The sequence below is a fragment of the Camelina sativa genome, chromosome 5, assembly GCF_030686135.1.
Source record: "Camelina sativa cultivar CO46 ecotype springtype chromosome 5, ASM3068613v1".
Taxonomy (NCBI): Eukaryota; Viridiplantae; Streptophyta; class Magnoliopsida; order Brassicales; family Brassicaceae; genus Camelina; species Camelina sativa.
In genome coordinates this window covers 38,048,051-38,069,854 of record NC_141884.1, presented here as the reverse complement: position 1 = coordinate 38,069,854, position 21,804 = coordinate 38,048,051, and the positions used below count along the sequence as shown (strand labels likewise).

General features: G+C 40.0%; 3 protein-coding genes, 1 long non-coding RNA gene and 1 pseudogene across 7 annotated transcripts; 1 reads left to right on the top strand and 4 right to left on the bottom strand.

The window, feature by feature from the left end:
• Positions 1 to 1,709: 1,709 nt before the first annotated feature.
• LOC104789762 (F-box/LRR-repeat protein At3g59250-like) lies at positions 1,710 to 4,726 on the bottom strand. Of its 3 annotated transcripts, none has more exons than XM_087451246.1 (6): positions 4,535 to 4,726; positions 4,145 to 4,298; positions 3,821 to 3,982; positions 2,536 to 3,502; positions 2,299 to 2,439; positions 1,710 to 2,207 (listed from the first exon to the last, which is right to left on the bottom strand). In XM_087451246.1, the coding sequence occupies exons 4-6, from the start codon at positions 3,457 to 3,459 to the stop codon at positions 1,881 to 1,883; spliced, it is 1,392 nt and encodes a 463-aa protein (XP_087307372.1). In that variant the 5' UTR covers positions 3,460 to 3,502; positions 3,821 to 3,982; positions 4,145 to 4,298; positions 4,535 to 4,726; the 3' UTR covers positions 1,710 to 1,880. The 3 variants fall into 3 exon arrangements, with proteins under 3 accessions (XP_087307372.1, XP_087307374.1, XP_087307373.1); XM_087451248.1 differs by having other exon boundaries at positions 2,299 to 2,360; XM_087451247.1 differs by lacking the exons at positions 4,145 to 4,298; positions 4,535 to 4,726 and having other exon boundaries at positions 3,828 to 4,005.
• A 425-nt stretch (positions 4,727 to 5,151) lies between these two features.
• Positions 5,152 to 5,749, top strand: LOC147944886 (uncharacterized). The gene is made up of 2 exons (XM_087512758.1): positions 5,152 to 5,643; positions 5,687 to 5,749. The coding sequence occupies exons 1-2, from the start codon at positions 5,152 to 5,154 to the stop codon at positions 5,747 to 5,749; spliced, it is 555 nt and encodes a 184-aa protein (XP_087368884.1).
• Positions 5,750 to 7,338: 1,589 nt separating this feature from the next.
• On the bottom strand, positions 7,339 to 8,211 carry LOC147944885 (uncharacterized). Its single transcript, XR_015557888.1, has 4 exons — positions 8,097 to 8,211; positions 7,894 to 8,010; positions 7,570 to 7,809; positions 7,339 to 7,470 (listed from the first exon to the last, which is right to left on the bottom strand). It is a non-coding gene; the product is annotated as an uncharacterized LOC147944885 (long non-coding RNA).
• A 582-nt stretch (positions 8,212 to 8,793) lies between these two features.
• Positions 8,794 to 11,888, bottom strand: LOC104789761 (putative F-box/LRR-repeat protein At3g58920). Its single transcript, XM_010515407.2, has 7 exons — positions 10,819 to 11,888; positions 10,555 to 10,698; positions 10,130 to 10,461; positions 9,536 to 9,925; positions 9,237 to 9,442; positions 9,000 to 9,098; positions 8,794 to 8,918 (listed from the first exon to the last, which is right to left on the bottom strand). Exons 1-4 carry the CDS (start codon positions 11,722 to 11,724, stop codon positions 9,916 to 9,918), a joined length of 1,392 nt encoding a protein of 463 aa, XP_010513709.2. The 5' UTR covers positions 11,725 to 11,888; the 3' UTR covers positions 8,794 to 8,918; positions 9,000 to 9,098; positions 9,237 to 9,442; positions 9,536 to 9,915.
• Positions 11,889 to 13,959: 2,071 nt separating this feature from the next.
• On the bottom strand, positions 13,960 to 21,423 carry LOC147944884 (F-box/LRR-repeat protein At3g59250-like; annotated as a pseudogene). The gene is made up of 6 exons (XR_015598106.1): positions 21,344 to 21,423; positions 19,827 to 20,710; positions 19,773 to 19,776; positions 14,614 to 14,715; positions 14,377 to 14,517; positions 13,960 to 14,283 (listed from the first exon to the last, which is right to left on the bottom strand). The product of XR_015598106.1 is annotated as an F-box/LRR-repeat protein At3g59250-like (transcript).
• Positions 21,424 to 21,804: the final 381 nt, after the last annotated feature.

The following is a 21,804-nucleotide window of genomic DNA, read 5'->3' as shown; positions in this document are numbered from 1 at the left end:
GACTAAAAACCATGAGAAAAATATTGTCAAAACACAAAATAGTAGAAAATATGATAAAAACTGAAGGGAATAACACAAATTTGTAATTTTAAAGGGATCAAAAGAGAAAAATTATAAATAATTTTGTAAAACTTAAAGGACTATAAGATAAATTTAGAATTTTAGGGGGGTCAGCTGACCCCCTATAATCCTTACTAGATCCGCCCTTGCTTCTGTCAAACATGTCCAATCCCGTGATTCATTGACCCTGTTCTTGAATTGTTGTGACCTCCCTTGTTGACCAATGTCTTACTACTATGAGGGATTTCTGTCTTTGCACGACATCGGTTATAGAGATACATAAGCCTAGTATGGTATTGGAGCCTAGTTTACCTTTCTTTACGATGAAATAGTGACAAAAGGGTTCTGTGTTCTCAATCTTTGCTTTGTTTTCAGTTTCTTAATGGACCAGAGAACAGTTATATTTAGGTTTACTAATGTAACTCGCAAGGTTTTAATCTTACATTCTAGATCATATTATTGTCAGGTAATATAATAAATGGATTAACTATAGTTCAAGTTTGTAGAAACTAGGTTTCCACAATAAATTTGTTTAGTAAGGAAAACAAATTCAAGGAAATTATCTCTTAAGAAACTTGATCTAGTCTTAAGGGTTTAGAACTCAAGTTAGGGTTTTGCTAAGAACAATAAAAGAACTGGATTATTGTATTAGATGCTGGATACTTCTAATGGAGAAATCTCTCCCTTATTTATACTCTTTGATAGATTACAGAATATATTAACTTTCCTTATAACTAGAGCTAAAATATAGAAAGTTGCTATTTCTTCTTCAAGTCGGTCGTCGGGCGAACTGGGAAGTTGGCTTCTCCATCTTAGTTGATGGGCCTCCGTCTTCCAAACAGACCTCTAATAAATATTGAATTGGGTTCTTAACCGGGAACTCGGTTAAGTAATTGAATTATCTTTCTGGTTTAGTTCAGTATGTTGGGGGTGCTAAATCCCACACCAACAAAGTTCTTTCAGATTTACAAATCCGAAACTCACAAGACATGTTTTTTACAATAAAACCTCAAAAATGGGATTAAGTCACAAATTACCTCTATAGTGTCGGAACATAACTGAAGGATCTGAACATTTCTTATCCCCATAAATAGATTTGTTGCATTAACGACCAAATCTCCATATATATATATATATATAACACGATAGATAGATCTCAAGTAAGTAAAAGGGTTTCACATATGCTTGACTAACAAATAAAGTTACGAATCGAACAGAGACAAACCCCATAAAAGCAAAATTTGCTAGATAAACATTAAAATTAATACGACACTAATTAAGGAATCACAAAATCATCATTAGAAGAAATCGTGAAACTCACTTGGCAACGAGATCAAAACCAACAACTCTGAAGATTGAGAGCGAGAGGGGGAAGCAAAAGAGTAGATTAGGGTTTTTTTTTTTGCAATCCTTGGTCAGTTTGTTTTACAACACTCGACCTAAATCCAGTTTTTTTTTCGAATTCTTAGCTGTGACGTGGCGGTGACGAAATCGGAGGGATTTTGGGGTTTCCACGTCTGCTTATCGTTGTCCACGTGTTCTTTTTTGTGTGTGTGCGATGCGTTCTTTAATTTTGGATTAAAAGAAGAATGCTCTGTTTCAGAAAATTAATAAGACTTATTTTCTTTTCGTAGTGGGCTTGTATTGTATGACAAATTAGCTACTCAAGTTAAGAAGAACCACCGAAACAGGAAGCTAAGAACCGAAACAAGCAAAAAAAGATAATCGAGTATTCCCAATCAAAACGACAAATAATCCGACACGTACACAAGTCACAATAACTAAAGAACAAAAGGCAGAAAGAAGAGGAGAATCTTGTTTTAGTTGAGGAGGCGATCAGAGATTACATGGATCTCGCAGTTTGGTGAAGCTTCTCTTGCAAAGTTGTTAAGTTGGCTTGACACTTTAATCAGATCATCATCTATCGATGTATCGTAGTGTACTGTCAGTTTTTCAAGACGTGGCATTGTCTCTAGGAAGTGCTTGATCAGCTCTATCTGATTCTCTTCTATACCAGTTTCACCAAATCTCAGTACCTTTAAAGCCTTCACCGGACTTGATGATAAGCAAGTAGGAACCTCCCCTGAAATTTTGCATAGGCACCCGTCAACATCCCCGCATTTGATTGTATATTTGTGGTGGAGTCCCTGAAACACAAGAGTAAACAACATCAAGAAAAATCTAGTTTGTTTGAAAATTGAGTTTAAAGATGCAGTTAAAAGGATGTGTGTTGGTTACGTCGAATACAAGAGTTTCTAGATTGGGGCAGTTCTTGAGTAGAGTTGGCAGTGATTCCCATCCTACATTATAACGGGTCTCAACAGTTAAATGAATCAAGTTGTTAAATACCGGCACTGGTTTACAGCAGAAAGTAAGAACCTGAAACAGCAACCATATATATATCATCATTCTTCATCTATATCCAATCATTAACCCAAAATAAACATTTAATTTATCGATGCTAAGCTAACATACCTCGAGAGTGCTGGCAGATAAGTAAAGGATCTGAACATTGCAGATTCCCTTAAGAAAATCTGATGCATTGCCGACCAAATTTCCATAGTTTGCATGTGCATACTGATGACGTGTCATTACAAGATCGATAGTAGCTTCAACAAGGGAACCAAAGTCCACTTTTGGATACTTGCGTGCAATATAATCAGAGTAGTCTAAATAAACAAGATTTGGTGTATCAAACGAAACAGTATCTGGATTATGGTCATATTCTTCACGATGATGTAGCGTTAGTCTCTTGAGTGAATTGGAAGACAGAGAGCGGTTCCACAAATCGGAGCAAACTCTAATGAGAAGTAATTCCTCGAGGACATGGCAACCAGATGTAAGCTTGTGAAAACAATCTCCAGCGTCTCCTAACATAACTCTATTAAGGGAGAGAGTCTTAAGCTTCGGAAGAGAAACATGTTCCAAATCAATGCCGTAAACATTTCCAGATTCTATCCTCAGCCTAACCAGTGACTTACTCTCGAAGATCTTTGAAGGCAGACAACCCTCGTCTAGAGTAATGCGTAAATCAAGATCGTTAACACCACGTCGCAGCACGTTTAATATCCATTCAATGACAAACTCCGAACGAACAACGCCATGTCCACACATTAGAGAGAACTTGTTGACAGTAGAATCCCCTTGCAACTCCAAAACTCTATTCACGAACTCTATAAAACTCCAGCGAATATTCCCATCAATGTCGTTGTAGTATACGGAGCCATCGAAGTCAAGATTTGGTCTGAAAGCAAAGAGATAGCGCCACTTTTTGGAGAGAAGTGAAGTCAAAGCAGAGTCTTCAATGGGAAGGAATGACAAAATGTGGCAAAGCAGATCTTCTGGTAGACCACTTATTATATCTCTATTAGGACCAAAGTCACTCTTTTTCGATTTCATAGTGACAGATCTATTTATCTATCTCAACAAAGAGTTACAACACCTACAGAAATAAAATCATCGAAATCAAGAAGCTTCATTCCAAATACGCCTTGCTCAAATCTCAAATTGCAAAACCAGTTTCAAAGTCTTTGTATTTCAGAAAATCAAAATTGCTAGAAAAAAAAGTTCAAACTCGACACTAGAGAGAGTACAGGAAACTTTACTTGGTTCCAAATACGCTCTTTCATAAATCTCAAATTGCAAAGCAGTTTCAAAGTCTTTGTCTTTAATTAAACACACACACACACAGAAACAAATTGCCAGAAGAAACAATTAAAATTCGACAGAATTAAAAGAGTAAGAAGAAGAAAGGAGGAACCTTTTACTTGGGTTTTAGCGCAGAGTCCATCAAAATTACACAAAGGTTGCTACTTTCACAAATGTTGCTACTTGGTAAGTGGAAGAAGAAATTAGGGTTTTCTGAAATTGGGATTGTGGCGGGACGGGAGAACTCTCTGATTCTAGATGAGTACCTCGGCTCCTAAACGTCGTCGTTCAAGTGGTATGTTTGTTTTTATTTTCGATAAAGATAAAGAAAGTTAACATTAATTAAAAATTGGTAAAATGAAAATGCATTACAAACAAACAACATCACGTGCAAAGACTGATTCTACGAATTCGTTTTGATTCTTTTATTGATTACCAAGTAGTTGTTGTCTTGTCTCTTTCTGAACGTAAATACATAGTATTTGCTTGCGCAAACCTTTCTGAACCTAAATATGTCGACAGCGCAAATCTTTTTCAAACTCGAGATAGTCCCAATTGCGTTCGACATTTGCTTCTTAGAAAGTACAATCCTGAAACATCCACAAAAAAAAAAAATCATCCGCCTTTTGATTAAATCTTTCTCACGTGGAACTGAAGTTCACATGATCATCTGAGACATAAACTAAGTGCCCATCGAAGCACACTGAGTTACAAATCACATATCATGCCTAGAAACTGTAGATAGAATCAGACTGAAGATAACTAGGAGAATCCAGTTTATGAAAAGATCAGAGGGAGATAAAAGTGACCAAGAATGTGCACAAACCGATTCATGTTTCAACAGACTTAAAGCAACTAGGAGGACCAACGTTTGTTCTTCATGCTTGAGCTACTAGTTTTCAAATAAAACTGAGCTGGATCCGATCCGCAGTATCTCACCAATCTCACCAGCTTCGGCCAAGAACACAGTCTCTCAGATCCGATCGAAAGAAGCTGAACAGGTAGCTTCGACTGAAGTGATAGAAATGTCGGTGGACTCCAAATCACCAAGGCCAGTTAACGAAGAGAAACAGGTGAAGCCCATTAACACTTCTCAGAAGCCCAACAAGAACAATTCAGCAAAGCCCAACAAGAATAACACTCCTGCAAAGCCCAACATTGAGACAAAAGAATCTTCTCTTCAACGGCTAACTCCACCTGCACAAAAGAACAAAATCAGAGTGAAGACAGAGAGTACGGATTCAATAAACCTTAGCAATAGGTTTGAATGTCTTGACACACTAGACACCTAATCATTGGGATGAGCTGTCAGGATGCAAAACTCTAGAATTGTATCTACTATAAAAAGCAAAACAATGTATCAATCATATCAAGGAAATAAAATGAGATAAAAGTTCTTTACCTAAAGTAGCCGCTGAGCTTCTTCTTCATGGTATCAGAGCTATGGATCAAGCAATCCAACTCTATTCACCTCCTTCTCTTCACATTTCAAATTGTGTTACAGTTCAACTGACCGAGAAAAACTATCTTCTTTGGAAAACTCAGTTCGAGTCGTTTCTCTCTGGTCAGAACCTTCTGGGGTTTGTCAATGGAGCTTTCCTTCAACCGCTTGCCTCTATACCCATTCCTGGCATCGATGGACAAGTCAACTATGTTCCAAACCCAGATTTCTTGGCGTGGCATCGTGCTGATCAAGTTGTGCGTGCTTGGCTCCTTGGTTCTCTCTCAGAAGACATATTGCGAGATGTTGTGCATACGACCACTGCTCAAGATCTCTGGTCCGCACTGGCTCAACACTTCAATAAGGTATCAGCTTCTCGTCTGTTCGAACTACAACACAAACTCCAAACTTTTGAGAAGTTAGATAAGCCAATGGAAGAGTATCTTAGAGATATAAAGAGAGTATGCGAACAACTTGCCTCAATAGGTAGCCCAGTTAGTGAACAAATGAAGATCTTTGCTGCTCTAAAAGGTTTAGGTAGGGAATATGAACCTATCAAAACCTCTGTGGAAGGCTCTATGGATACACAACCAACCTTGACCTTGGATGCTGTGATTTCAAGGCTCACTAGCTACTCAGATCGTCTTGCAAGCTTTAATGCTGGTACTGAGATCTCTCCACACATGGCTTTTAACACGGTCAACACCTGCTCGGGCAATTACACAAATAACAGAGGTCGAGGTAACTCACGTGGTCGTGGCAGGAACAACTACACAACAAAAGGAAGAGGCTTCCATCAGCAAATCTCTCAAGACCTTGTTGGATCAAACAAAGTTGTCTGTCAAATATGTGGAAAGACTGGTCATCCAGCTTCAAAATGCTGGCATCGGTTTGACAACAGCTATCAGTACGAAGGCATACCTCAAGCTATGGCTGCTCTTCGAATCACTGATGTCACTGAGCAAAATGGAAATGAATGGGTCTCTGATACTGGTGCGACCACTCATGTCACCAGCTCTCCTCATCACCTGCAACAGTCACAATTGTACGAAGGTAATGAATCAGTTATGATGGGAGATGGAAGTTTCTTACCAATCACTCACACTGGCTCGACAAGCATCCCTTCAACCTCTGGTAAACTTCCTCTTAACGATGTTCTTGTTTGTCTTGGTATTGCTAAATCATTGCTATCTGTGTCAAAGCTCACTACAGATTATCCTTGTACCTTTCAATTTGACTGTGATGATGTGCGTATATTTAATAAGGCAACAAGGGGGTTGTTAACAAAGGGACCACACAATAAAGGGTTGTATACGCTGGGGAACTCACATCGCGGATCGTTTCTTCAAGTCAATTTCTCGTCCAGACAGCAAGTGGCGAGTGAAGATACATGGCACAAGAGATTGGGACATCCTAACATGCAAGTTCTTCAGCTGCTCTCTGCAATAAAAGCAATAATGATTAGCAATAAGAGTACCAAGAAGATTTGTGAGGCTTGTCAACTTGGGAAGAGTAGTAGGTTACCTTTTCTGCTTCATCTTTTGTAGCTTCAAAACCCCTGGAAAGAATTCATTGTGATCTATGGGGTCCTTCACCAATAATGTCAGTACAAGGTTTCAAATACTATGTGATCTTTATTGACAATTACTCAAGGTTCTGTTGGTTTTATCCTCTCAAGCTCAAGTCAGATTTCCTCCAAACCTTTTACAGTTTTCAGGCTCTAGTGGAAAATCAATATAAACACAAAATTGGTACCTTTCAATGTGATGGTGGTGGAGAATTCACGAGTAATCAGTTTGTTGATCATCTCAAGAAGCATGGTATCCAACAGCTTATCTCCTGTCCTTACACACCACAGCAAAATGGATTAGCTGAGAGAAAGCATAGACATATTGTGGAACTTGGGCTATCAATGTTGTTTCAAGGAACTGTACCTCAGAGATATTGGGTAGAAGCTTTCTTCACTGCAAATTTTCTGATTAATCTCCTACCTACTACAGCTCTGGATAATAACCGCAGTCCTCATGAAGTTCTGACAGGTCAGGCTCCAAACTATACTGCACTCAGAGTCTTTGGTTGTGCCTGTTATCCGACACTTTGTGATTATGCAACAACAAAGTTTGATCCACGATCATTAAAGTGCGTGTTTCTTGGATATAATGAAAAATATAAGGGTTACAGATGCTTACTTCCATCAACTGGACGTGTCTACATCAGTCGGCATGTTATCTTTGATGAAGAAGTCTTTCCCTTCTCAACTCTCTCATCTGGTAGCCTACGTCAGTGTACACCTCTAATGGCTGCTTGGTATAAGAGTTTCCCTGAACCAAGATCAGATCAGACAGAAAGGCAAATCAGTAAGAGTACTGATGAATCAGCTACAAGACCTCTATTCACACCTCAAGATTTTCCACCCTTACCTACAACAAGTTCTCAAAGAAGTCAGCCCCCAGAAGTGTCTACTGAGAGAGAGGAGGGAAGTCCTGGGTGTACGACAGGCTGTGATCCTGCTTCTATAGGCAACAGCTTCTCTTCCTCTCCCATCAGGACGGATACTTCTGAGCAATCTTCACCTTGCAATGTTCTAGTAACGGCGATAGTGCCTCCTACGCTGCCTCCAAACTCTGATGTCTCAGTGGCTCCAACACCTTCAGTTACACCTGTAATTGAATTCAGTGTTAGTACGCCTACTCAAACTTCTGTTCAAAGTGACAATATCTCTCTAACATCATCACATGCATCACCAGTTGCATCTCCAATATTGTCAGATCAGAAATCTGTCACAGCTTCAGCTTCAAGTTCTTCAAGCTCTTCAAGCTCTGCAGACATAACTCCAGTCAATTCTTCTCCTGAAGTTCAGCCTAGACACAAAATGGTAACCCGGTTAAAAGATGGGATTCGTAAACCAAATCCACGATATGCTCTGTTATCTCACAAAGTCGCTTACCCGCAACCTAAGACTGTAGCAGAAGCACTCAAACATCCAGGTTGGACTGGTGCAATGGGAGAAGAGATGACGAACTGCAAAGCTGCCAACACCTGGTCTTTAACTCCTCCTACACCTGACATGAATGTGTTAGGTAGCAAATGGGTGTTCAGACCTAAGCTTAATGCTGATGGTTCACTACAAAAGCTTAAAGCAAGACTAGTAGCACAGGGATATAATCAAGAAGAAGGGATTGATTACCTGGAGACTTACAGTCCTGTTGTCAGAACAGCTACAGTTCGAGCTGTTCTTGATCTGGCAACTAAGATGCAGTGGGATATCAAGCAGATGGATGTTCAAAACGCCTTTCTTCATGGGGATCTTGCAGAAACTGTTTACATGAAGCAACCGGCTGGTTTTGTGGATCCTGATAAACCTGACTGGGTCTGCCATCTGCACAAATCATTATACGGGTTAAAACAAGCTCCAAGAGCTTGGTTTGACAAGTTCAGCAATTATCTACTAGAATTTGGCTTTACCTGTAGTATCCCTGACCCATCCTTATTTGTCTACAGAAAAGATGGAGCAGTCATCATTCTTCTTCTCTACGTTGATGACATGCTCATATCTGGCAACAGATCTGCTGCGATGACATCCTTTCTTGCTGCTCTCAACACCGAATTTCGAATGAAGGATCTTGGACAGATGCATTATTTCCTGGGAATCCAGGCTCATTTTCATTCCTCTGGTCTGTTCCTCTCTCAACAAAGATACGCAGAGGATCTGTTGATTGCAGCAGGAATGAGTGAGTGTGCTTCAGTCTCGACACCATTACCGCAACAGCTGGAAACAGCAAGAGCAAAGAATCAAAATCCCTTCACAAACCCAACATATTTCAGAAGTTTGGCTGGAAAACTTCAATACCTGACTCTTACCAGACCGGACATCCAATTTGCGGTCAATTTCGTTTGTCAGAAGATGCATGCTCCAACGTTTGCTGACTTCCTTCTTCTCAAGCGGATCCTACGTTACATAAAAGGCACATTAACCATGGGACTTAACTTCGATCGAAGGACAAGCAACACCTTACGGGTATACAGTGATAGTGATTACAGTGGTTGTGCAGAAACAAGTCGATCAACAGGAGGCTATTGCACATACCTTGGTACGAATCTCATATCTTGGTCTTCTCAGAAACAGGACTCGGTATCTCGAAGCTCCACTGAAGCCGAGTACAGAGCCATGTCCGATGCTGCAGCAGAGATCACTTGGATCTGCAATATACTTTAAGGAACTTGGAGTTCCGCAGTATCAGCCTCCTGAGTTATACTGCGATAACCTCTCCGCGGTTTATCTCACTGCTAATCCTGCGTTTCACAAAAAGAGCAAGCACTTCAAAAATCACTATCACTACGTCAGAGAAAAGGTTGCTCTAGGCACTATCATCGTGCATCACATACCTGGAATTCAACAAATAGCAGATATCTTCACGAAGTCTCTCCCTGAAAGACCGTTCTTCTCTCTGAGATACAAACTCGGTGTGGTCCTTCCTCCCACACAGAGTTTGCGGGGGAGTATCAGCAGTATCTCACCAATCTCACCAGCTTCGGCCAAGAACACAGTCTCTCAGATCCGATTGAAAGAAGCTGAACAGGTAGCTTCGACTGAAGTGATAGAAATGTCGGTGGACTCCAAATCACCAAGGCCAGTTAACGAAGAGAAACAGGTGAAGCCCATTAACACTTCTCAGAAGCCCAACAAGAACAATTCAGCAAAGCCCAACAAGAATAACACTCCTGCAAAGCCCAACATTGAGACAAAAGAATCTTCTCTTCAACGGCTAACTCCACCTGCACAAAAGAACAAAATCAGAGTGAAGACAGAGAGTACGGATTCAATAACCTTAGCAATAGGTTTGAATGTCTTGACACACTAGACACCTAATCATTGGGATGAGCTGTCAGGATGCAAAACCCTAGAATTGTATCTACTATAAAAAGCAAAACAATGTATCAATCATATCAAAGAAATAAAATGAGATAAAAGTTCTTTACCTAAAGTAGCCGCTGAGCTTCTTCTTCACCCTGCAGTTGGATGAAGCTCTCGGAAACATATGAAGATCCGAGTGGATTCTTAACTTCTCACTATCGCTTATTCTTCTCCAAGTATAAACTTTCAGCAGCTCCAGACGTGGCAACTTTCCTAAGAAATGTTTTACTTGCTGCAACTCACCAGTCGTCCCGTCATACCATAAAGTTATCTCCAAGACCTCTACTGGACATGTCAATAGACAAGAATATCCCGACAAACACTCGCACACATAGTCAGCTTCTTCAGCAAAGTCAGCTTCTTCAGCATCGTCAGGTTCAAGACAGTGCAATCCACCCTGCAGCAAGAGGAAGGATTTGAGATTGAAGATATACGAGTATACACCACGACGTTTTGGAAATAATGGTTTGTCCAAAATACATTGCCATACCTTGATAACAAGGGTCTTCAGATTTGGAGCCTTGTTTAGCAAAAAGGGAAGAAATCTCCAACAGAAACCCGCATCATCATGCATCATAGTTAAATGATGAAGCTTTTCAAATACTGGAATTGCCTCACGGAAGAAGTAAAGCGTCTGAAACCAAATCAAATCAACAAGTCTACATCCTATGGAACTTAAAATGCTAACTTTGTTCACCTATACATGCTCTATTATTGCATGAAGCTGTACGAACTAAAAAAATAACACACTTACCTCGAAAGTATACGGAGATAATTCCACGATCTGAACATTTCTGATCCCTTGAATCAGATTTGTTGCATTGCTAGACAAGATATCACCATCATCTGCAAACTCCCAATCCCATTGGCGATTTACCATCACAAGAAGAATGAGCTTAGCTTCCACAAGGGACTCGAAATTAACAATTGTATACCCATCCGGGACAAAATCACAGTAGTCTAAGTAGGCAAGACTTGGAGTATCAAAACTAATGTACTGAGGATCAGGTCCATCAAAACCTGTCAGTTCACGACCAATTGTAAGTCTTTCAAGACTTTGACTAGACCCGATGCCTGACCATTCACAAGTTTCCCAGCACATATCATCAATGATTAGTTCCTTAAGCACAGGGCAAGCCGAAAGAAACGCCTTGAACGCACAATCAACGGGATTACAGAACCGAACAGAGTCAAAAACGAGAGTCTCAAGGCTTGGTAGCAAAGCATTCTGAGGCAGCACACTAATAACAATCTCCCGCCCTAGTTTCAGCTTTTTGAGTGTCTTGCAAGTGAAGATCTCCAAAGGCAATGTATATCCATAACCACCACATATACAAATTTCAATATCCGTGACACCACGATGATTTAACACATCACGTAGCCAGTTGTTGATACGATCAGGATGAAGACCCTTTGCAGATTTTAAAGAGAACCTCCTTATGCACGTAGTAGTTTCCAACCGAGCCATTGCTTCACTCACGAAATCCGTGAAAGTCCCCTGAAACTTAGCTTTGCAATCGAAATCAAGATCTGGTATGATGGTATAGAGATTCCCAAACATCCTTGAGGTAACCAACAAAGACGCAGCATCCTTTGCAGCAACAAAACTCACGATTAGCCTAATAATTTCATCTGGTAGATCGCTTATGATCCGATCCATCTTCTTGGACTTGAAACCCTAGGGAACCAATCCGTTCCAATCAAACCACAAACTCAATGAAGATGATGAAATCCACAAGTACGGTTTTGGAACAAACGATTAAGAACTTAATCTAGAGAGAGAGATGGAGAGTGAAGGTATAACTAGAGAGAAGAAACTGCTTCATTTATTCTTCTTGGAACTTTCTAGATCAACAAGGTTACCATACTTTCCGGAAAACGCGTTGGCGTTTTGATGAAAACGCTTAGGTTAAATAAAGGGCCTTTTGCTGTTTTTAAAATTCGTGGGCTTTACTTTCCTTAACATGAATGGGAAAAAGTGAACCAAAATCCTCACTCTCACTTATGGATGGGGAACTGATGCGAATGTATTGAGTGATTTGGTTGAGTAATGGAACCACTTGCCTGAAATTGTTCGAAATCAGCAATGGGGTCTTTGCATCGACGGTTAAGCTTCTTGCCTGAGTTGTTTTTGTAAAAGAGATGTTCCACAGTACCTTTTCCTCGTTGTGGAGTTTCTCCTCAAATCAGATGTGAATTAAAGAAATGCCATGAAAATAACGTCCTCTTCTGACCATCACCTGCAAAGACACGAAAACATATACTTCCACCATATATTATTCATCAACAATGCTTGGTTGAGTTATAAAACTTAAAACAGAAGAAAATAAAATCATGATAAGGATCTTGAGTTTACTTACAGAGATTTTATCCATTCTTGTTGTTGACTTGTTTTGTTGTTGCTGTTGAGAGAATCTACATTAATCAATGATGAGGAGGAAAGAGTTTCAGTTATGCAGTGAGATTACGAGTGAACCATGCTGCTTTTGTAACAATTTGGCTTACCTGTCTTGATTTTTCACCATCTAGCTTTTGCCTTTCGAAAACTTCATTTCGCTGCAGTGAAGTAATAAACGCACAAAAAAAAACTATTACAAGAGGAACGTGAAACAGAATGTAATCTCTGATGGAAGGTATTTACTAATTAGTACTATTTACCTTGAATTATGGCAGATGTGGTGTCCTTCTTTGTGGTGAAGGCAAAAGCTGGAGCTATGGAGTGAAGAGCTTGCTGATTTTGAAACAATAATTGGCTCACCTGCCTTGATCTTCCATCATCTAGATTTTGCATTGTGATGACTTTGATTTGATGAATCATGATAAGGATCTCTTAATAAGTGTTTACTTACAGAGGATTTTTTCCATTGTTGTTGTGGTTGAGTTGTTGTTGGGCCGGTCATCCCTCAAATTATACATGCGAAGAAAGAGTGAACCATAGATTATATAACTCCATCATTTAGAGAAGCAACAAAGGACCAATGAAAATATAGGATTTTGAGATTACTTACAGAGCAAGAAGAGGCTTTTTCTATCGTTAGGTCATCATCTAGCTTTTGCCTTTGTGATGGCTTTTCCTGAATCAGATAGGTAGTGCTATTTTCAATACTTCTTTCCCTGCAGTAAAAGAATCAACACATTAAAATCAATGATGAGGACGAAAGAGTTTCAGCCATGCAGTGAGATCATGCTGATTTTGCAACAATTTAGCTTACCTGTCTGGATTTTGCATCATCTAGCTTTGCCTTTATATAGCTTTATTTTCGTGGATCAGTTTGGTAGAGCTAGCTATGTTTTAGCACTCGTTTCGTTTCTCTGCAGTGAGGCCAATAAACGCACAAAAATACAAAATCAAAAACTATTACAAGAGGAATGTGAAACTAGACTTGGGTATCCGAATTATTAATTAAGAATGTACCTTTTCACAATTTTCTGATGACTGCTATTGGCTTGAGACAGCTGTGACTGGTTTTTTCGCCTGAGTGCAGACGGATACCTCAGCAGATTAACCATCTTTCTAGCACTTTGCAGCTTCTTAAGGTCAGTTAGACAAGGAAAACAGCACCATCCTAGAAGTTAATCAAAACAGCACCATCCTAGAACCTCACTTGGCAATGTGATAGGAATCACTCGTTCCTTCTCTTTATCTTTTTATAATTTATCTCGGTTTAAGCATTCACAAATTAGATTTGGTTTAATGTTTACGGCTTGTGTCTACACAACCGACTTTATTCATCTATGTATTGTATGAGAAATTAGCTACTCAAGCTAAGAACCGAAACAAGCAAAAAAAAAGAAGATAATCGAGTATCCCCAATCAAAATGACAAATAATCCGACCGTACACAAGTCACAATAAGTAAAGAACAAAAAGGCAGAGAGAAGAGGAGAATCTTGTTTTAGTTGACGAGGTGATCAGAGATTACATGGATCTCGCAGTTTGGTGAAGCTTCTCTAGCAAAGTTGTTAAGTTGGCTTGACACTTTCATCAGATCATCATCTATCGATGTATCGTAATGTACCGTCAGTTGTTCAAGACGTGACGTTGTCTGTAGGAAGTGCTTGATCAGCTCTATCTGATTCTCTAAACCAGCTTCACCAAATCTCAGTACCTTTAAAGCCTTCACAGGACTTGATGATAAGCAAGTAGGAACCTCCCCTGAAAATTTGCATAGGCACCCGTCAACATCCCCGCATTTGATTGTATATTTGTGGTGGAGTCCCTGAAACACACAGAGTAAACAACATCAAAAAAAAATCTAGTTTGTTTAAAAATTCAGTTAGTAGATGCAGTTAAAAGGATATGTGTTGGTTACGTCGAATACAAGAGTTTCTAGATTGGGGCAGTTCTTGAGTAGAGTTGGCAGTGATTCCCATCCTACGTTATTATGGGTCTCCACAGTTAAATGAATCAAGTTGTTGAATACCGGCACTGGTTTACAGCAGAAAGTAAGAACCTGAAACAGCAACCATATATATATCATCATTCTTCATCTATATCCAATCATTAACCCAAAATCAACATTTAATTTATCGATGCTAAGCTAACATACCTCGAGAGTGCTGGCAGATAGGTAAAGGATCTGAACATTGCAGATTCCCTTAAGAAAATCTGATGCATTGCCGACCAAATTTTCATAGTTTGCATGTGCATACTGATTGATAAGAAAAGAAAACAAGAATGGAGCAGAGAGACAAAAGTATTTTTCTTATTGCATACTGCTTGAATGAATACAAAGAGATGACAGAGGTTTGTTTTAAATAGCCTAAGCACACATTGTCGCTACATTATAGCTGGCAACCCTATCACTGTCATCTAGAGTCTGCAAGAGTCCAAAACGATTGTACAAAGTAGGTGGGAGCTTCCTGCAACTTTCACTTTTGGCTGCTTGTACAGCACACACATTATTACCGTTGTAGACAAGGCTGACTGCAGGTTTAACATTGGCATTGGGCTTTGCAGTTTGGTTGCTGGGCTTGATAGCAATTGAGGCCTTGTTCAAAACAGAACTTGACTTGGTTGCAGACTCTGTTTTGTTGTGAAGCAAACTGATGTTGCTTTTACCCCCCTTCAAACTTGAGGTGAGTGGAACACCAACTCCAAGTTTGTCTCTCAGTAAAGTGAATGCCTGCTTGGGTAATGACTTGGTGAATATATCAGCGATTTGAAGAGCTGCAGGAACATGTCCAGTTTCAATGTAACCAAGAGCTACTCTTTCTCTGATGTAGTGCCAGTCAGTCTCGAAATGTTTGGTTCTGGCATGAAAGGCTGGATTAGTTGTCAAATGAACTGCAGAGAGGTTATCACAATGCAGGATTGCAGGACCTGTTTGAGAGACATGAAGATCTTTGAGAAGTGAAGCGATCCAGGTGAGTTCTGCAACAGTTTCAGCCATCGCTCTGTATTCAGCCTCAGTCGAAGATCTAGCAACAGTTTGTTGACGTTTTGCACTCCATGAGATGATGTTGGTGTTTAAAAACGTGCAGAAACCAGTAGTGGACCTCCTTGTTTCTTTGCAGCCTGCCCAATCACTATCACTGTACGCAAGCACAGGTGGAAAACTTGTTTTGTTGAGACGCAGCCCAAACATGGTGGTGCCTCTTATGTATCGCAGTATTCTTTTAAGAAGACCGAAATCTGCCATTGTTGGTGTATGCATTCGTTGGCACACAAAATTGACTGCAAACTGAATATCTGGCCTCGTCAGAGTAAGATACTGTAATTTACCCGCAAGACTGCGAAAATACAAAGGCTCAGGAAAGAGTTCATCGCCTGTTTTGTTCGCTGGCAATTGCAGAGGCAGTGGTGTGGCCATAGGATTACACGCAGCCATACCTGCTTGATGTAGAATGTCTTCAGCGTACTTGGTTTGGCTGAGAAACATTCCCTCTAAAGTCATCTGCACTTGAACTCCAAGAAAATAATGCAGGCTGCCGAGATCCTTCATGGAGAATTGTTGACCAAGAGAATCAACAAGATGCTTCAAGAGACCTGTATTACTTCCTGTTAAGATAATGTCATCCACATATAATAGAAGCACCAGTGTATCACCATTATGATGATAGACAAACAATGATGGATCAGCCTTGCTGCAGGTAAAACCATATTCAAGGAGAAAGGTACTAAATTTATCAAACCAGGCCCTTGGAGCTTGTTTGAGGCCATAAATGGCCTTGTCCAGCTTGCATACATGGGAAGGATATGGGAAGGATATTGTGGATCTTCAAAGCCAGGAGGCTGCTCCATATAAATGTCCTCATGAAGGTCTCCATGGAGAAATGCACTTTTGACATCAAGTTGAGTAATTGGCCAATCTTTTGCTGTAGCCACACCAAGAACTATCCTTATTGTTGCAGTTCGAACAACAGGACTAAATGTTTCAAGGAAATCCACACCTTCCTCTTGATGATACCCTTTGGCAACCAATCTGGCTTTAAATTTGTCAAGAGACCCATCTGCATTAAGCTTGATGCGAAACACCCATTTGCAACCAAGTATATTCATAGTTGGTAAAGGTGGTACCAAGTGCCATGTTCGACATGCTCGTTGATTAGACATTTCCTCACCCATTGCATTAGTCCACTGTGGGTCTTTCAAAGCCTCAGCTACCGTTTTTGGCTCGCTAGGTTTGTGAGGATTAGCCATGAGTAAGTACTTTGGGTTTGGCTTTCTGATCCCTTCTTTGCCTCTTGTTGCCATAGGATGAGCATTTGCAGGTTAAAATGATTGTTGAGTAGTCTCCTGATTGTCTTCGAGTTGTGCTTCTTCAGAGAAAATCTCAGAGACTTCTGCATTATTGTCATGCTCAGTGATCGAATCCTCTGTATCTCTTGCAGAGGAAACCTCAGAAGTTTTTGTAGTGTTGTTATGCTCCGACTCCTCTGTAGAGTTTGCAGGCTCCATTTCTGCAACTGGTGGTAGAGGCTTTTGCAAGAGGATTGTCAAAGGATCAGATTGGGGAACAGTCACTGTAGTCTGAGTAGCAGCTTTCCATGCTTGTAACAGTGCAGATGAGTAAGTGGGCAGCAGATGATTATACTTACTCTGAAATGGGAAGAAGCTCTCATCAAAAATCACGTGACGACTAATGTACACACGTCCTGTTGGTGGATATAAACACCTATATCCCTTGTAAGCTGCATTGTAGCCTAAAAACACACATTGCAATGAATGTGGTTCAAACTTGTGAGCCGTATAAGGTCGTAAACAAGGATAGCAGGCACTGCCAAACACTCTAAGTGACGTATAATCTGCTTTTTGTTGAAACAGGATTTCATAGGGTGATCGAAGACCAAGTGAAGCAGCTGGTAGCAGATTGCAGAGATAATTAGCGGTGAAAAAACTTTCAACCCAGAACTGAAGAGGGACATGACTATGAAACATCATTGATCGACTCAGTTCAATGAAATGTCGATGTTTGCGTTCTGCAACTCCATTTTGTTGTGGAGTGTGAGGACAGGAGATTTGATGTTTGATTCCACACTGACCAAGATGTTGCTTGAATTTGGCACTGATGAATTCACCCCCTCCATCACTTTGAAAAATTTTAATCTTCTTATCAAACTGATTTTCAACTTGTTTTTGAAACAACAGAAATATGTTGTAGAAATCAGACTTTAACTTGAGTGGGAAGAACCAGCTGAATCGAGAAAAATCATCAATAAATACCACATAGTACTTGAAACCTTGTACAGACTCAATGGGAGAAGGTCCCCAAAGATCACAGTGAATCTTAGCTAGTGGTTCAACTGAAACAGACTCTAAAATAGAAAACGGTAAATTTGAACTTTTCCCCATCTGGCAAGGTTCACAAATAGGGTTGATGCTGCTCTTATTGATTAAAATAGCCTTGCTGTTGTGAAGATGCTGGAGAACTCCCTGACAAGCATGGCCTAAACGATGGTGCCAAATTGAGTCGTCAGTGGCCTTTTGTCTATTTGAGTAGAAGATCTTGTAGTCTTGATTCTCCAGCACATAGAGCCCCTCACGTCTTGGTCCCTTTGTTAGAACCCTCATGGTTTGCAGATCCAGAATGTAAACCTTGTGGGAGTCAAAAAATACACCACATGGGTAATCATCACACAGCTTAGATATAGACAATAGAGATTTCTTGACTGTTGGACAAACTAGAACATCATTGAGAGGCAAACTACCTGTGGAAACTGGTAGACTAGTGGAGCCAACATGCGTAATTGGAAGATAATTTCCATCTGCTACCATGATAGAGTCAGTACCTTGATATGGTGTAGCATGTTGCAGAGCAGCTTCATTTGTGGTAACATGAGATGTAGCACCAGAGTCCGGAACCCAGTCTCGACCAGAGGAATCAGATACTTGTAAAGCAGCCAGAACTTGAGCCAAATTTTCACCTTGATAGTTGTTGTCAAAACGATTCCAGCATTTAGCAGCCGTATGACCCACTTTACAACATATATGACATGTTGGACGAGTGTTTGTAGCACCAGATTGTTGAGTTGAACCAGAACTGACAGCTTGCTGATAGAAGCCACGTCCACGAGAGGAGTAACCACCTCTTCCTCGGTTTGAACCAGATCTGTTGTTATAACCCCCACGGCCTCTGTAGTTGTTGGTTTGACAAGCTTGAAACAATTCTTGCGTCTGAGCAGCAGGAGTGTGGAACACCATTTGAGAAGCAACAGCATCACCATCATACAACTGCAGACGGGTATCGAAACCTTCAATCTCATACAGTACTTCAGTAAACGTTGGTGTAGGAATCCGAGACATGGAGTTCTGAATAACCGCAGCAATAGGATCGTATTCTCTTCCAAGACCAAGCAGAAAGCCACAGATTTTTATAGATTCCTCTACTGGTTTTCCAATAGAACTCAGTTGGTCACATACAACTGTATATTCTCGCACATACGCAGAAAAGGTTTTACCTTGTTTCCTGATAGAGTGAAGCTTGCGTTTGAGCTCAAACTCTCGACTTATGGAGCTTCGGTTGTAGGTGTTAGCCAAGGAAGTCCAAACAGCCAGAGAGGTAGCGAGATTGCAGACACCACCAAGTGCTTCTTCAGTCAGAGTACCATAGATCCAGGAGCGGACTAGTTGATCCGTACAGAACCAGGCTTCATAGGCTGGATTTTCAGTGGCTCGAACTGTGTCACCAACTGTTTTGTCAACGACCTTCGGCGGAGCTTGATAGTGGCCATTTATGAAACCAAGCAGCTTTTGACTGCTGAGAAGAGACTCCACTTGAGTTTTCCAAAGACGATAATTTGAATCATTGAGTTTTAGTGTAACAGAACTTGCAACATGAACATTGGAAGGAAACAGATATGAATCTAGATATTCAGCCATTTTAACACCTGTTAAGGTTTTATGGCTCTGATACCATGATAAGAAAAGAAAACAAGAATGGAGCAGAGAGACAAAAGTATTTTTCTTATTGCATACTGCTTGAATGAATACAAAGAGATGACAGAGGTTTGTTTTAAATAGCCTAAGCACACATTGTCGCTACACTATAGCTGGCAACCCTATCACTGTCACCTAGAGTCTGCAAGAGTCCAAAACGATTGTACAAAGTAGGTGGGAGCTTCCTACAACTTTCACTTTTGGCTGCTTGTACGGCACACACATTATTACCGTTGTAGACAAGGCTGACTGCAGGTTTAACATTGGCATTGGGCTTTGCAGTTTGGTTGCTGGGCTTGATAGCAATTGAGGCCTTGTTCAAAACAGAACTTGACTTGGTTGCAGACTCTGTTTTGTTGTGAAGCAAACTGATGTTGCTTTTACTGATGACGTGTCATTCCAAGATCGATGGTAGCTTCAACAAGGGAACCAAAGTCCACTTTTGGATACTTGCGTGCAATATTATCACAGTAGTCAAGATAAACAAGATTTGGTGTATCAAACGAAACAGTATCTGGATTGTGGTCATATTCTTCACCACAAGGATGTAGCGTTAGTCTCTTGAGAGAATTGGAAGACAGAGAGCGGTTCCACAAATCGGAGTAAACTCTAATGAGAAGTAATTCCTCGAGGACATGGCAACCAGATGTAAGCCTGTGAAAACAATCTTCAGTGTTTCCTAACAAAACTCTAGTAAGGTAGAGAGTCTTAAGCTTCAGAAGAGAAACATGTTCCAAATCAATGCCGTAAACATTTCCAGATTCTATACTCAGCCTAACCAGTGACTTGCTCTCGAAGATCTTTGAAGGCAGACGACCCTCGTGTAGACTAACGCGTAAATCAAGATCGTTAACCCCACGTCGCAGCAAGTTTGATATCCATTCATTGACAATTCCGAACAAACAACGCCATGTCCAAACATAAGAGAGAACCTGTTGACAGTAGAATCCCCTTGCAACTCCAAAACTCTATTCACAAAATCTATAAAACTCCAGCGAATATTCCCATCAATGTCGTTGTAGTGGAACAGTGCTTCAGGATGTTTTAGATATACGGAGCCATCGAAATCAAGATTTGGTCTGAAAGCAAAGAGATAGCGCCACTTTTTGGAGAGAACTGAAGTCAAAGCAGAGTCTTCAATGGGAAGGAATGACAAAATGTGGCAAATCAGAGCTTCTGGTAGACCACTTATTATATCTCTACTGGGACCAAAGTCCGTATTTTTCGATTTCATAGTGACAGATCTATCTATCTCAACAGTTACCAACCTACAAAATAAAATCATGACATGTTTACTTTAGGAGCATTTCAGAAGCTTCATTCCAAATACGCCTTCCCTCAAATCTCAAATTGCAAAACCAGTTTCAAAGTCTTTGTCTTTCAGAAAAGCAAATTGCTAGAGAAAAAAAATGTTCAAACTCGACACTAGAGAGGTTTTGTTTTGCTCTTTCTTTCCGAAAGATGTCGTGTTTGCTTCGGGAAGCGGCGCAGATCCAGTTGGACGCATACCATAATTTTCAGCAATAGCTGGTTTTGTTCTTCAGCCACAGGTACTGTGTTTATAACAACACATTGTTTGCATGGAAAGTAGATAAAGTTTTCTCTAACTTATCCTCTTCCGTTACCTTTTCACCACATAATGCCAATTTGGAGGCAATTTGGTGCAAGGCGGAGTTGTACTCACTATACAAACTTATAGTCTTGGAGTCTTAACTGCGTCCAATCATATCGGGCTCTTGGTAGAATCATCATCTTTTAGTGTTCATACTTTTCTTTCAGATCGCTCCAAAAAACGATTGGATCTTCCACGGTCAAATACTCATTGCGTGTGCCTTCTTTTGCTCTTCTTATTTGTTTATATGGATGATTGTATCACCCAGCCTTTGGATTTCAACCAAAACTTGGCATCAAGAGCGCATGCCAAGTAATTGTCTCCGGAGAGATCAAGGGCAGCAAAATCAAGGCTTGAGAGTTTCGACATGGTCACTATACATGATTAACACACAACATAAATTAAACTTAACTCAAAAAAAATATTTAACGTATGCATGGTTATATATACACAAAGTACGTAGAAGCATATTAAAGTGTGCATGTATCTATATACTATTGCATGTATGATATTATGTATCATATAATAACATTCATAATACGAGTGCATGCATATTGATAATAATAATATGCATCTATGTAAGTACGTCATAAGAGTGCATGAATCATATAATAATAATAATAATAATAATAATAGTGCATGAATCATATAATAATAATAACATGCATAAGTAAAACAGCTTATATTTTGTATTATATATGTGAGTAATATCGATTAAATAAACAATCATAAGATGCATGATATATGTGA

Excerpts from the sequence above, each read along its gene's own strand:
- LOC104789762 (XM_087451246.1), bottom strand. The coding sequence starts at position 3,459 with ATGAAATCGAAAAAGAGTGACTTTGGTCCTAATAGAGATATAATAAGT. Across the intron at positions 2,440-2,535 it reads TATCTGCCAGCACTCTCGAG|GTTCTTACTTTCTGCTGTAA; the intron begins GTATGTTAGCTT and ends TTGCTGTTTCAG. Across the intron at positions 2,208-2,298 it reads TAGAAACTCTTGTATTCGAC|GGACTCCACCACAAATATAC; the intron begins GTAACCAACACA and ends CTTGTGTTTCAG.
- LOC147944886 (XM_087512758.1), top strand. The coding sequence starts at position 5,152 with ATGGATCAAGCAATCCAACTCTATTCACCTCCTTCTCTTCACATTTCA. Across the intron at positions 5,644-5,686 it reads TTGCCTCAATAGGTAGCCCA|GTAGGGAATATGAACCTATC; the intron begins GTTAGTGAACAA and ends TAAAAGGTTTAG.
- LOC104789761 (XM_010515407.2), bottom strand. The coding sequence starts at position 11,724 with ATGGATCGGATCATAAGCGATCTACCAGATGAAATTATTAGGCTAATC. Across the intron at positions 10,699-10,818 it reads TATCTCCGTATACTTTCGAG|ACGCTTTACTTCTTCCGTGA; the intron begins GTAAGTGTGTTA and ends ATTTGGTTTCAG. Across the intron at positions 10,462-10,554 it reads TGAAGACCCTTGTTATCAAG|GGTGGATTGCACTGTCTTGA; the intron begins GTATGGCAATGT and ends CTCTTGCTGCAG.